Below are 15,291 nucleotides of genomic sequence, written 5' to 3'. Positions count from 1 at the left end.
AGATCCCTGAGGAATCGCCACACTGACTTCCACAATGGTTGAACTAGTTTACAGTCCCACCAACAGTGTAAAAGTGTTCCTATTTCTCCACATCCTCTCCAGCACCTGTTGTTTCCTGCTTTTTTAATGATGGCCATTCTAACTGGTGTGAGATGGTATCTCACTGTGGTTTTGATTTGCATTTCTCTGATGGCCAGTGATGATGAGCATTTCTTCATGTGTTTTTTGGCTGCATAAATGTCTTCTTTTGAGAAGTGTCTGTTCATGTCCTTTGCCCACTTTTTGATGGGGTTGTTTGTTTTTTTCTTGTAAATTTGTTTGAGTTCATTGTAGATTCTGGATATTAGCCCTTTGTCAGATGAGTAGGTTGCAAAAATTTTCTCCCATTCTGTAGGTTGCCTGTTCACTCTGATGGTAGTTTCTTTTGCTGTGCAGAAGCTCTTTAGTTTAATTAGATCCCATTTGTCAATTTTGGCTTTTGTTGCCATTGCTTTTGGTGTTTTAGAAAGAAGGTACCATTCTTATTCCCACTACCAGATGAAATATTCATCAGAAAGAGGATTTGAACACAGGCAGTCTGACGCCAGAGCCCACACTCTTAGTCACATCTGCTTAACCACATTGAGAAGAAGAGAGAACTAGGCTGTCAATTTAAGGAGCTTCTGGTAGGCAGAATAATGCTCCCTCCAAAATGTCTACACTTCATGCCCAGACACTAGGCCTATGTTTGGTTACATGATAAAGAATTAAAGTTGTAGATGGAATTAATTTTATGAATCAGCTGACATTAAACAGGGAGATTATTCTGGATTGTCTGGTTGGGCTCAATGCCATCACAAGGGTTCTTAAAAGTGGGAGAAGGAATTGAAAGAGAACCAGACAGATGTCAGCACGAGAAGGACTCAACAGCTTTAATGATGGAGGAATAGCATCATGAGCCAAGGAATGTGGGCACCTTCTAGAAGTTGGAAAAGGAAAGGAAATGGATATTCCCCTAGAGCCTCCAGAAAAAAATGCAGCTCTGCCAAAACCTTGAGTTTAGCCCAGTGAGACCTATGTTGGACTTCTAACCTAGAAGTTTCTAACCTACAGAACTGTAAGATCATAAACTTGAAAAGTAAATAAACATGATACTAAATTTGTGGCAAGTGGTCAAGGCAGCAACCAGAAAATTAATCCTGAGGTTAAGCTGGTCAGGCCTGAGGAGGAAGTACCTGTGAGAAGCAACAACACAGACACCCAGAAGCCTGCCTATCCAAGAGGAATGCAGGGATTTGAGATGGTACGGAGTGAAGAGAGGGCCTGGCAGTGGGAAACCCCTTTCCTTTCCCTACTATGTCCTAGGAACTCTCGGGAAATTAGTATTCTTGATACAGAACTTTATTTAAAAGAACCATTCAGAAATGTATGTGTTCGGCCTTGTTTCTGCCTTTACCAATTACTGGGTATTTAGCAATATCTGTATAAGCAACTCCCTTTATCCTTCAAATTCAGGGAAAAAAAAGTGGAAAAAAGGAAACCAAACCTTTAACATGGTAGGAAATGCAACTGCACCCCTACTGAATCAAATGAGCATCATTATTTGTTCAAATTCCAAAAAAATGTATGATGCTTAGGATTAGACCAGGTCCCTTACTATTGAGGTTTTTATTTAAATTCAATACCCCTGCAAGGTACTTAGTCATGATTAATTTATACTTATTAATTTATACTTACTGAATTCCACATAGGAATAATAAAAGGTAATAGATAAACTTGGCATCTAGAAGTGCAGAATCAAATAATTTTAAGGGTAATATACCCCTAGAGGGTATTTATAACTTTACAGCAGCCAGGTGACCTTAAATAAGAAGGTCCTTAATGACTGAAATTTGTACATAATGGGGAACTAGTCAACCCCACAGGCATTTCTCTTGTTTATGAAAAAGGCACACTAGGCCAGGCGTGGTGGCTCGCACCTGTAATCCCAGCACTTTGGGAGGCCGAGGTGGGTGGATCACTTGAGGTCAGGAGTTCAAGACCAGCCTGACCAACATGGCAAAACTCTGTCTTTACTAAAAATATAAAATTAGCCAGGCGTGGTGGCAGGTACCTGTAATCCCAGCTTCTTGGGAGGCTGAGGCAGAAGAATCGCCTGAACCCCGGAGGCGGAGGTTGCAGTGAGCCGAGATCGTACCACTGCACTCCAGCCTGGGCAACAAAGCCAGACTCTGTCTCAAATGAAAAAAAACAAAACAAAACAAAACAAAACAAAAAACAAGGCACACTAAAGTCACACAGGAATTAAGTCAACAGCAATCTCCTAGGTGACCAAGGGGCTAAGATACGGGCTGGTGTTTCTTACCACTTATAAGTGGGCTGACATAAAGATCAAAATGAACCCTCTAAACTGCCCAAGAACTGGAATGTACTAGGCTAGTAGCTGTCTCCCTGGATTATAACTGCACTGAGTCAGTCGGTAGAACGAGGGCCTGCATGTTACCACTGATGGAAACTGAGCCCTATTTACCACCATCAGCAGCCTCCAACTCTGTGGGCTGAAAAACCACTTATCCCTCTAGCCACTGGTCACTCAGGAGGGCTGCACTATCCAGTCAGATGGTGAAGAAATGGCACTACTACTGTGCTTTCTTTCCTAACCCAAACATGAAGCCAGAAGTCACAAAACCCAGTGTCTGCAAGGCCAGGCAGATAAAGTAAGTGCCGTGGGTCAAGTGTAAGAAACACAGCACTCTTGGGCTATCTGTTTCCACTTCCGATAAGGCATGGATACAAAGAAGTATAGCTCTTCTTGTAAGAAGAAACAACAAAAAGCGGGACAATACTTGGCAACCAATGGCTTGCCTTTGAGTTGTGCAGCCATAGGGAGTGCTGGGAACAGTGTAAACACAGTCATCACATGGCTATGGCAAATGGGTAATGACTGCTCTTCAGCTACATCCAATTACAGCCACATGGGAATGTGAGCCCACTGTGGCCAGATCTGGTTTTTCCAGACAAAGCCAGAAATACAAACTTTTTTGTGTGACATTTAACGATTTTAAATGTTGGCCAAAAAAAAAAAAAAAAAAACCAAACCAAAAACGTCATGAATTTTTTAAAACTACCCTATAGGCAAAATAAAAGCATACGTTAGACTTGGTACATGCTTAAGGAAAGGAAGTCCAAACCCTATTTAACTTCTAAATAGGGCAGTGTAATCGTTCAAATTTTAAGAGACAAGAGGTGGTGCACTCACATATACTGCGGTACCAATAGGATGCCATGTCCTGCCAAGGGCTACAGATGCCCTCTGTTTCTGAAGGTAAACATTTTCTGAGGAGTGCCAACCCCCGGTCACTCCAGGCTTTCCTTTCATCTGCTTTGGGATCACTCCAATTCCCCATGTCGCCTCCCAGACCTGGCTATTCTTAGCACAGTCACTGCAATTGAAACGCCAAGGTGCTGCCTGTCATGAGACACTAATGGGAATACAAACCCTCATTTCTGATGTTGTCGAAAATGCACTATTGGCCTGTGTCACAGGACGCTGATCTACTCAATCTCCCACAAATACCATGTTGCAGAATTTGTACCATCTGCTCAGCAAATTTCTAGCTCCAGAAACTGTAGTGTATTTTGATGAAGAAAACAAAGCAAAAGACTAACCAAATCACCCATCTCTGACATCTCTTTCAGTGAAACAACCAATCGGTTTGGAATATTTCTCCACGTAAATCATACAAAAGACCAGATTAAATCCAAATATATCAACTGCTGGAAGGTTGTAAATCAATAAGTCAGTTGATTTGACGAGTGGAATACTAACTTTGGCAATTTCCCCATAAGAACTCTTTGTCCACATACAATAATTACGGCAACCCATAATGCTCACAATCTCCAAGTAACAGCCTCCACACCCTTCAGAGCTGAGCAACTTGTGTGTACATGCTACCATCACACTCTGACCACTCACAAAGAATTCATCTTGGTCCCAGTTGATGTAACAGAACGCTCTCCTTCAAAAGACTATGGACAGAGAGTCACCATCTGCAGGGCTTCTTTATTAGCCAGAGTGAGAGAGGCACAAAGCAGAGAAACTTGAGATGGAAATAGAAGGAAGATGGGGATTAAGGAGAAACTCTCCTGGAGCATACTCTGTAGAAGACAGCTGCTGATTCATGTAAATACAGGAGGACTTCTAGGTAATGGATGGAAATTTAACAATAACTTGTATTCTTGGGTAGCAGAACAGAGTTCCAAGGGAATGGGAGACAATAACTGCATGAAGTACACTTCCTCAGCCCTGGGGTGGGAGGTTATCTCTGGGCTCCAGGATGCATGGGGTCTTTATTTAGTACTTAGAGAATGAAGATAAGAGGAAAATAGCTTCCCAGGAAGAAGGGGAAAAAAAGGAAGAAAAACATAACTGCTCCTTTATAAGCATCCTAAGGGAGCACTAAGCCAACGTGACCAGTCTGGACACCCCTTCCCTATTCACCAAACACTACTACAGAGGAAGCCCTGGTGAGGGGGAGGTGTGGGACACAGGGACGGGGGGGAGGCAGGATGCAAAAGCGATCGCATTTCCTCCCAAGCAAAGCCAGGCCCCTGCTGCCATCCTGCAAGCTGGGGAACCCTGAGGCTTTCAGGGGCTTTTATCGTATTAGAAGCATTTTTCTCATCATAACCGAGACCTTTAGTATTGCATTAAAAAGATGGTTAATTTTCTTAAGCTTCCTTTTAAACACAGAAATAGGATTAGAAGGATAACACGCTCAGATGCAAGCCCATTATTCGATTATGTCTAAACCTAATCCTGCCTTCACCTTGGCCTGCAGAGTCTCCATTTTGGGGTTTATTGGTTGATAATGCCAGGGCTGTCAGATACTATTACTTGGGTAGTATCTGTTGCTACGTGCTCTTTCTTCTACTATCAAATGCAGAAAGAAGCCTTAAAATTGAATTACAGGAGAAGTTCTCAAAGCCTCATCATTTTTTGCACCCTTGTACCTATTTTCAAGGAAGAAAGAATGATCTGGGCCCCCAAAGAATGGGAACTTTGTTCAGTAGAATTCATTTCCAATAATGGTTCAGAGAAAAGCCTTATAGTGACAGGAACCCTAACCTTCCTTCCATTAAGCAAGCTTTCTACTCTTTCTTATTACTATAGATGAGGGAAAGTGGTATTGACCTTGATACAAAGATCAGAAGTCCCTACAGGTGACCATTCTCTGTCTCACTACTTTTCACATTTTACTGAAGTTATCTGTCACATCTTGTTGATACCCAGTGACTAACACCATTTCTGGCTCAAAGCTAGTGTTCAGTAAATGCTTGCGTAACTTAACCAAGAATTCACACCACCTCTTGATTTCATGCAAGAGGGCACCCCCTCTTCTCACTGGTCCTCTCCATGGAGAAGTAAAAGGCATTCCCAGGTCCAAGTGTCTATGAGTCAGACCTGTGATAAGTCCAAGCACACGGGTGCTACTCACCCTCCAACCCACTTCCCCATCTCTCCTCCCTAGCCCATCAACTTCTACTTCTCTTTACCTGTCGCAGTGGTTGCATTTGAAGGGCTTTGCACCTGTGTGTTTCCTGTAGTGCCTCGTGAGCTCATCGCTTCGTGCAAAACGCCACTCACATCCCTCCCATGAGCACTTATAAGGCTTCTCACCTGCAAGAAGAGATGGAAGGACCGTGGTCAGCAGCAGGAACAAAAGGGATTACACCCGACCAGCCTGTGCTGCCTGCTGGTCAGGCTTGGGAAAGGGCTGTTTAACTCATTCCTGAAAGACTAGATTTCCTAACATAGTATACCACTGTCTTTTGGGGTTTTTTTCCAAGTCTCCTGGTGTTTTGTTTTTTGTTTCCTTTTTTGTTAACCTTCAAAAGTGGTTTCACCAGATCCTCAAATCTGGAGCTGTCATTTTAGTTCCCAGAGTCAGAGCATTTCCTTTGACTGGTGAAGGATCAATTTTTATTTATTTTCTATTCCCTGGAGCACTTTCACCCCCACAGTCCAGGCAGAAAGGAAATGTGCTATTTTCATCTGAACCACAAATGCTTCTAATTCTATTTTTCTCCAGAACCTACAGTCATTTGCCATTTCAGGCTTTTTAGTCTTCTCCCTCCCCTTCCCTCCTACCACAAGCTGCAGCCAGGTAGCTGACTGACAAAGCAAACAGCTTAGGTCTCCCAGAGCCACTGTTCCCTCCAGTAAATGTGATGGATGGACAATGAGGAGAAAGGTCTACAATTTGAGAGTAAAACAAAAATCACTTGACAATCCCTGGCATTTATGGAAAATACTATCACAAAAGTCTGAGTTAGGAAGCTCATAGCTTAACAACTGCAGAGTGTTCTTATTAGAGAATAATATACATTATTGTAAAATATTTTTAAAATCAATTTGGAGAGCAAGGTTTTAGCCACAGGGAAGCTGCTTATAAGCATGAAATTCAAACACTTGTGCTCAAGTGACCTTTTCACACAGTAAATACAGACGGAAGGATATGTAACAGAAAGTACATGACTTTGCCTTAGACCTTTTTTTAACTCATCACGTCTGTCACCAAACATGACAAATATTTACCCTTCCAACTGTATGGTGGACTGGTTCCAATTAAAAAGAAAAATAATCTTTGGAAACCTGTGAAATCATGAAGCTGAGTTACTGAGCCCTGTCACTGAGAGGCAGGTTAGTATGTGGTTAAGAGCTTTGAAGCCAAACTTCTTGGACTCAGCTTCTAGTTCTGTCCTTAATTGTCTGACCTTGGGCAGGTTAACAAACCTCTGTGTGTCTCTGTTTTCTTAGAGATCATAATAACAGGTACCTCAAAGGGTTTAGAGAAGATAAATCAACACACATGCATATTATATATTAATTAGAACAATGCCTGGCACATGTAAGAGTCACATAACTAATAAACATTAAAAACTGCCAAACTCAAAATTTCAGGATACCTAGGTGCCAAAGTACTATGGCGTCCCATTATTTCCCCAGTTTTAAAAGCTAAATCTTTACTAGGCAGCTCTGAAGGAGACATTACCCAGGTACTATACTTGACCTACTTTCTTCTTTCCACCTTTCCCCTTCCCTTTAAACCTGACTACAAAGCATTCACAATTCTTTATTTGTATCACCTAGAATCAAACCAAACATGCTTGAAAATTTTATTTCATTAAATTGGTGCCCTAGTGAGCCACTGCTCTGTAAGACCCACAGAGAAGGGGAATGAGAAACACGGGCATTTCTTTTAAAGGGAACCAAGAGGACATGAAGGAGGGCTGGAGGCACAGGAGGAAACCCATTCAGTTTTGGAAACCAGGAAAAAAAGAGGATGAATCACGGAACAGTGTTAAAAGTTCACCTTCTGGCTCCTTTAAGCCAAAAGTTTAGAAAAGATGTGCTGGCTGAAGAAAAGGTAGCCAAGTGGAGGTGCCACATAAACTTTGGAGTCAGCATACTTGGGATCTTGCTGCGTTCATTCCAGACTCTAGAACTCAGTATATTTGTCTGTTAAATGAGGGTGAGCTTATTAATAAACCCAAGTTTATAGTGAGGTTTCAATCAGTTGTACGTAAGAAACGTTTGTTCAGCCTTGCATGCAGTCAGTATTCAGTTCCTGTCTCAACTCCCTTTCCTCTGCCTATGTTCACAGAGATTACTAGGAAGGCAGGCCCTGAAATTGCTGTCAATAAAAGCCTTCAGAGCTCATGGCTCCAGAAAGCCAAGTCTACAGACATTCTGGGTACCGGAAATGTTAGAAATACAGAGTCTTTTAAGTTTTAAGTATTTTCTCAGCATATTGATGGAGAATGAATCCAAAACAGGGAGTGTTCCTTAGGACTGCTCAGAATGAGTAGGACACAGAAGGGGAAGTAAGGGATCCCAGCACCCTGCAAGCGAGATGTGTTAGCATCATGTATTTAATGCTGCTGATCACCCACTAGGCTCTGTTATCTCAAGGGGAAATCTGGCACAAACTAAAAAAGGAGAATGAGGCACCTAAGACTTTGGAAATTCAAAATGCCCTCCACCCATGAAGGCCTTCAAACGTAATTAAAACTAGAGGTTCCTGGAACCTTGGGGACCAAACACTTCCTAGAGGCACCTAGGAAATTCCATGAAATTCTGCAGCAACAAGCAGAGACATCTAGTCCCCAGAATCAATCCCATAATCGAACTGACTTGTCTATCACAGGCAACCACATTCTGAAGGACATAGGAAGGGCACATAAAATGAAGAAGACTGAAGTGGACGTCTTTGGATATTTTTTCCCATTTCAAACTGTTTGCTTTTCCCCTTGCTGAATTCCCTTAACTAGTTTCATTTTGACAAATAATATTAAGGATATAGTTCTTTTCCAGAAAATGATAAGACTCTTAGTTACTTCCTGGTACAAACCAACTCTCCAACCCAGGAGCTGTTTCAGCGTCCTCGTGGCTGTGTCTACTATTGAGAAACTGCAGATAGCTTGACTTAGCTCTGAATCTTATCACCTGACATTGTTTCCTGCTTGCAGCAAACACTACTCAGAATATTACTGAGGACAGGCTCCTTTGTGCCCTGATATTTTAGCCATGTTACTATTATAGTGATTTATCAAGCTATTTTTCCACCATCTGGCTAGTTTACTGACAAGTTGCCATTCCTACAAATACTAATAAAAAATTTAAAATAATCAAGAATGCCCAATGAAGGAGCAGTGCCTGAACGCAGAACTCAGAAATCAGAGAAGCAGAAAAAATATATATAAAGAATTGGGAATATGACTTTATATTTAAGACACAGGAATTATGGAGTTAGACTGGCCTTGTTTCCAGGTTCTATACCCACCTCTATAAACCAATTCCTACTGGAAAGGCAGGTCAGGGAAATTCTTCTGTCAGTATTTCCAGCATGGCCAAGACTGCATCTCCCTAAACACCAACAGCCACAGCTTGATCTTGGGGGGTGGACATACCTGTAGCCATGATACATTTGTTTTCATCCTTAAAAGCCTACCTGAAGATTTCTGCTCATTTCATCAAAGGCTGAATTTCTTTCTTTATAGAAGAAAAAAAAGAAAGGCTTTCTTTATGAGAGAGAGGAAAACTGCACATCAGTGGTACCAGAGCAGGTTTCATGCAAAATCAGCTCTTCTCTTCCACTCTCCCTTCTTTGACTTTCCCTTCTCTCCTTCCTCCACTCCAGATACTTCTCCTGGGTATAAAACAGAAACTGTCATGGCCTTGCACAATACTATGCTGTATCGCACTTGGAATGATGCACACTGTTCAGCTCACTGCACCTCTAGAGTGAACAAAAATGCTCAAGAGTGGTCTATGTGAGACAGATAGATGGAAGAGAGACTTAAAAACCCAGGACTCCAGTCCAGGAAGGGCATGCGAGTGAAGGCAAGGACACCACCCAGAGGATGGGTGAGGCAGTGAGACTGTGTCCCCACAGCTCACAATGCTGGAGGCAGAGGACACCCTCAGGACCTCCCAAATCTCAGCGTGAATATTAAGAACCACTTTGTCTGGCAACAACCCTAGGATACTTGTTTCCCTGGGGGAGTATATGCCACCTCAGAGATGACAGTAAGTCTCATCAGGTGAAAACAGACTTACAGCCAGATGAGGGCTCGTAAGGAGAGGTGAGGGTGCTTGAGAAACAGGACTGACATTTAGAGAGGTTAAATCATGTCAAGAACTCGCGTTCTCCCACAAAATTCATCTGAAATGAAATGTGGTCTAAACCAGTGTGGCATTTTGTTAGTTTCTTACAGGGTCACTCTCCATATATCGTGATCATCAGAATTGACTGATCAAAAAACACTGCCATAAATACTTTTTGAGCATGCATCTACGATATATGTAGGCTTATTCATGAATCACACAGATGTACTAATGTCTTATTAGGATATTATAAAATATATACTCAATAGACCAATTAAAAGTGAGAATAAATTAAATATAAATAGAAGTCATACATATTTCTTCTTGCCTTCAAAAAGACTGTGTTGCACAACCCTACTTCTGGCCACTGCCCTGTAGGATAAATAAAAATAGCTTTGCTCTCAGCCCCACCATCGCACTGGTCTTAGGGCTTCCATTCATGGCTCCTACAGTCTATTCTACTTACAACAGTCAAAGCAATCCTTTGAAAATGTAAATCAGAGCATGAGTGACTCTTACAGGGGGCCTTTGTCTATATATTTCCATATAAATGGTCTCTTTGACATCCACTGGATTTTATGCATTTAAAAACATTATTCTGCAAAGGGTTCCACAGGTTTTGCCAGACTGCCAAAGACATTCACCCAAAAAAGGTTAAGATGAAATTAAAGTGTGAATGTTCCAATGGCTTTCTATCGTTCTCAGAAAAAAAGTCAAAAGCCAGGCAAGGCTCTATAGTACAGCCCACATGATCTGGCTCCTGGCTACCTCTCCAGTATCATCTCCTGCGCTCCCCTCCCCGATTCACCACATTGCTGCCCTGCCTGCAGGCTCCCACCTCGAGGCTTTTGCACTGGCTCCTCGCTCTGCCTCGAACACTCTTGCTTCCTCACTTCATTCTGGTCTCTGCCTGAATGTCTCCTCCTCTTTGAGTACTTCCTTCACTATCCTCTGTAAAACAATAGATTCTGTCACTGTCTCCATAGCACTTAATTACTTTGAAATGAAATTGCGGCCGGGCGCGGTGGCTCACGCTTGTAATCCCAGCACTTTGGGAGGCCGAGGCGGGTGGATCACGAGGTCAGGAGATCGAGACCATGGTGAAACCCCGTCTCTACTAAAAAAAAATACAAAAAATTAGCCGGGCGTGGTGGCGGGCGCCTGTAGTCCCAGCTACTCAGAGAGGCTGAGGCAGGAGAATGGCGTGAACCCAGGAGGCGGAACTTGCAGTGAGCCGAGACTGCGCCACTGCACTCCAGCCTGGGCGACAGAGCGAGACTCCGTCTCAAAAAAATAAATAAATAAATAAAAATAGAAAAATTTAAAAAAAAGAAATGAAATTGCATATTGTTGGAGTGTATTTATAGTCTGTTTCCCTCACCAGAGCATAAACTTCATGCAGACATCCATTTTGCGCTGATACCAACGGCACTAAAGCAGTGCTTGACTCAATCCTGTCCAATACGTTAAGTGAATTTAACAAAGCATCCTGATTTGCAACAAAAACCTGAGTACACCTAGACGGGCAGAACAGCCTGTGTGATTTCCAATCCCTCACTTTCTAGGTATTAAACTGGTTTAAGAGTGGAAATGTTTGCTTGGTTGCTTAAATCTGACATCCTTCTTTTACATGGACTAAAATGTGGTAAGTTTTCCTTTACCATCAAGTATCACTTCTACTTCTTCCCTATCTTCCACAGCCTAAAAGATGAGGATCCTGAAAACTTCCTATAACCTAATCTCACACATAGGAACCTAGCCTCCTGAGCAATATCCCCTCTGGGAAGCAAAGTGCATCATTTTATGAAACTCATTTGTAATGTTTATCTCTGAAGATGTATTTGAGAGAGCATAAGTGATATGTCAAAAGTACTGTGCTATAAATTTGCCTTTAAGATAGAGAGTGTAGCATAAAATATGAACACGTGGCAGAATCGTGCACTCAAGGTTTAAAATCTGTTGAAAATAAACTCACTAATACAAATGTTCTGCGTTCATTTCCTGATCCGCAAAATTTCAAATTCTTAATCCAAATTCTAAAGAGATTAGGATTTCGACCTGCCTAGATTTCTGTTAAGACTAATTTTACCTGTTTCCTTTTATTTATTTTTTTAATGTGGTTCTAGACATTTAGGTACGTCAAGGTCCTAGTGTCTTGAGGACTTGGATTAAGAATTTGGAAACTCTGCAGATCAGGAAATGGAAAAGAAAACTGGAAATGAGGAATACTTTGCAATGAGTTAATATTGCTGCCTAGTACATCTAGAAGAAATCAGCAAAGACCCATCAATTGCTTTCACATCACACTCAGTCGCACTAGAGAATTTAAGCAAGCTGGAGAATAAAGACATTGTAGAGAAAGTGTCACTAAGCTTTCTCAGCACTGGAAACAGAGTAACTGGTAAACTTCACTCCATAGCTTGTCAATGTCTTCTCAACGTGTAGGTGATGCAACTAAAAAATACCCATGCTAAGTCACTGAATCTGCTTTGGAAAATTGACTCAGAGTCCCTCTTAAATTCCAGCTGGGTCTTAAATATTTTTTTTCAAGGTTTTTTGCATATCTGATTGATGGAAAATAAAAATTCTTTTCTAGAATTCCCAAAACACTTATAATAGCTACTATATAAATTAAAAGGTACTCATTGATGATCCATGTGGCTTTTTCATTCATCCATTACTGCTTACCCAAAGGCGAGGTCCAAGTACCTGAGTTTACACAGTGCACCAGTCACTTTACAGAGCATGCAAACATTTGCCCTATTTGTTTTTATTCTTTTTTTTTTTTTTTGAGACGGCGCCTCACTCTGTAGCCCAGGCTGGAGTGCAGTGGCGCGCTCTCGGCTCACTGCAAGCTCCACCTCCTGGGTTCACGCCATTCTCCTGCCTCAGCCTCCTGAGTAGCTGGGACTACAGGCTCCAGCCACCACGCCCGGCTAATTTTTTTGTATTTTTGATGGAGACAGGGTTTCACCGTGTTAGCCAGGATGGTCTTGATCTCCTGACCTCGTGATCCGCCCGCCTCGGCCTCCCAGAGTGTTGGGATTACAGGCGTGAGCCACTGCGCCCGGCCTGTTTTTATTCTTAAAACAACTAAAAAACAATAACTGGGCCTGGGTTAGGTTTACTCCTCACCACTTTAAAATGTTTGTTCAAAAATCTGTAATCCAAAATTTAAACCATATCCTCAACGAGGTACAGCTCCTACTTCAGAATACGGAGAGAGGTGAGAAAAGATTTTAACTGAATACTGCAACTGCTGACAACAATTGTGTTTTGTGTCCAATATAGTAGCCACTAGCTACACATGGCAATGAGCGCTTGAAATGTTGCTGAGGTAACTAAAAAACTGAACTTTTAATTTAACCTTAATTAAAATTAAGATTAAAAAATTGAAGCAGTGTAAAAATATTTCACACTCTTATTTTGGTAGAACTGCATTTAACTTTCACCATTGAAAATTTAGCATGAGATACCCTGGAAACATACAATACACACTGGATCTCAAAGAATTAGTATTAAAAAGAATGTAAAATATTTCTCACTAATAACTGTTTAAATATTGATTTTATGTTGAAATGATTATATTTTAGATATATTAATTTAGGTAAAACATATTAAAATTAATTTTACCTTTCATTTAACTTTTTAAAAAATGAGATCACTAGAAAATTTAAAGTTACATTTGTGGCTTGCATATATTTCTATTTTGGACAGCACTGGTTTAAAATATATTTTCTATGTAGAAACCCCATCGACTCAAGCTTAAAAGCTCATCCTTCCCGTATTTTTCTCCATGTTCAGCCCATAGCCTAGAATACCAGTGTTCCCATTTCTACATTCCAACCCATGGTAGAAGCACTCTCCCAGGCTCAAAATCTTAGAGTTATTTTTAACTGTGAGAAAGCTAGGGGAGGAAGGACTCAGTAAACAAGTCCAAGTACTCCACCTTTGTGGAATCTCTCCTCCCCACCCCTGGCTTTTATTCTCATTATTATCAACCTTGCTGTGTACAAGACCCTGAATGCCTCATCAAACGCAACAGCAGCCCTTCTCTGTTTCGAGGGATCTTCTCCCTGTTGCTGCATCAGGATCACCTGAAGCACTTATTAAAAATGCAGATTCCGACTTCCCATCTCAGACCTTGCATATCAGAATCTGTTTTTAGCATCTCTGTGCATGGGTTCAGGAATCTGAAGAAGTGACATTTAAGCCGAGATACGAAGGAGGAGTTAACCAGGTGCAGGGGGAAGAAAGCTTTGCAGGTTTAAAAAGCAGCACACACCAAGGCCCTGGGAGCAGAAGCAGCTTGGTGCTTTTAAGAAAGAGTCATTAAACCAAAAGGCTCAAAGAAGCCTTCTTCTCTGATCCCTACCCCACCCCCAAACTTAATAGAATGTTTGGAGTCTCTCTCACTGGCCAGGATGTAAATTTTGTGAGAACACGGGCCACATTTGACTTGTTCTCCACTTTATCCACAGTGGCTAGCACAAACTTTATACACAGTAGATGCTCAGATAATATTCTTATTTACATATAGAACCCATAAAAGTGTCATTAAGAAATATAAAATAATTTTTCTCTTTAAATTGTTCTCATCCCCTATATCCATCTCTCTTTCCATAAGCAGTCCTCTAGCATAGTGGTTCTCAAACTTATTAGAATTCACTAAACGGCTTGTTTAAAACACAGGTTAGTGAACCCCACCCTGAGAGGTTCTGATTCAGTAGGTCTGATTCACAAGGGGAGGGCCCAAGAATCTGCATTTCTAATGAATTCCCAGATGATGCTGATGCTGCTGGTCCAGAGACCACACCTCAAGAACCACTGCTGTAGTGGGGAAATAAAATGAACTCAGCATCAAAAAATAGATTATTCTAGTTCTGGCTCTGCCACATAATAGCAATGTGGCCTTGTAAAGCTATTTAATAACTTCTTTAGGGACTTATGGCTCTTAACTGTGTGGGGAAGGAATTAAAAAAAAAAAACTGTCCCACTTCCCTATAGTCATGAAGATTCGACGGAACCTAGTACCTGAAAGTGACTGGTCAGTTACAAAGTCCCAAATGAATAAAAAGTGTTATTAATGGTGTTTGTTATTAAAGTTGCTATTCATAGTGGTGATATCAACAGGGAGTTTACAGACACACAGGAAGCCAGTGAGAGATATGGAAACAGAGAACTTTGTCACCTGTATGTCCGGGGCAAAGGCACAGGGCTTCTCTATAAGACTCAAACTGGAACCCAACCTGCCTCGTAGAGCACAGCCATGAAAATACACAGGACTAAAGAAATCCTTTGGGGTCATGTGCCATTTTTAACAACTGTTAACTTTTTCTAAAATGTTTATTTCGAGACAGTGTTAGATTCTTGGTGAATCTGTTTGAAATGTTGGAGGAAGACTGTGTTGGTCATGAAAATTAGTTACCAACCCAGACACTGAAATAAATTTAGCTGCTGAAAATTAAAGAACTTTTGCAATGTGTAATTTGTTATTCCAATACATGTGTTTTCAAACACCGTACCATGTTTCTCATAACCCAAGGAATGCCATAAAATTATTTTTTATTTAATTAAAAATGTATGCAGTATTCTAGTAGTTTCTAGTGGGCTGAGAGAGGTTTAGCCAACAAACACCACTG

General features: G+C 41.3%; 1 protein-coding gene across 7 annotated transcripts in view; it reads right to left on the bottom strand.

Moving 5' to 3' along the window:
• KLF7 (KLF transcription factor 7) overlaps positions 1 to 15,291 on the bottom strand; it is a 94,824-nt gene that overhangs the window by 9,977 nt on the left and 69,556 nt on the right. For 6 of the 7 annotated variants that reach the window (XM_058439199.1, XM_058439201.1, XM_032754754.2 and 3 more), the window contains one exon: positions 5,536 to 5,659. The exons of the other annotated variant lie outside the window; for it this stretch is intronic. In XM_058439199.1, the coding sequence (XP_058295182.1) occupies positions 5,536 to 5,659 (124 nt within the window). The remainder of the gene's footprint in view (positions 1 to 5,535; positions 5,660 to 15,291) is intronic. 7 annotated transcript variants of the gene reach the window in all.

Source organism: Hylobates moloch, unplaced genomic scaffold, assembly GCF_009828535.3.
Source record: "Hylobates moloch isolate HMO894 unplaced genomic scaffold, HMol_V3 SCAFFOLD_1, whole genome shotgun sequence".
Lineage (NCBI taxonomy): Eukaryota > Metazoa > Chordata > Mammalia > Primates > Hylobatidae > Hylobates > Hylobates moloch.
Note: the sequence above shows the minus strand (reverse complement) of the source record. Positions and strands in the feature narration are given on the sequence as shown.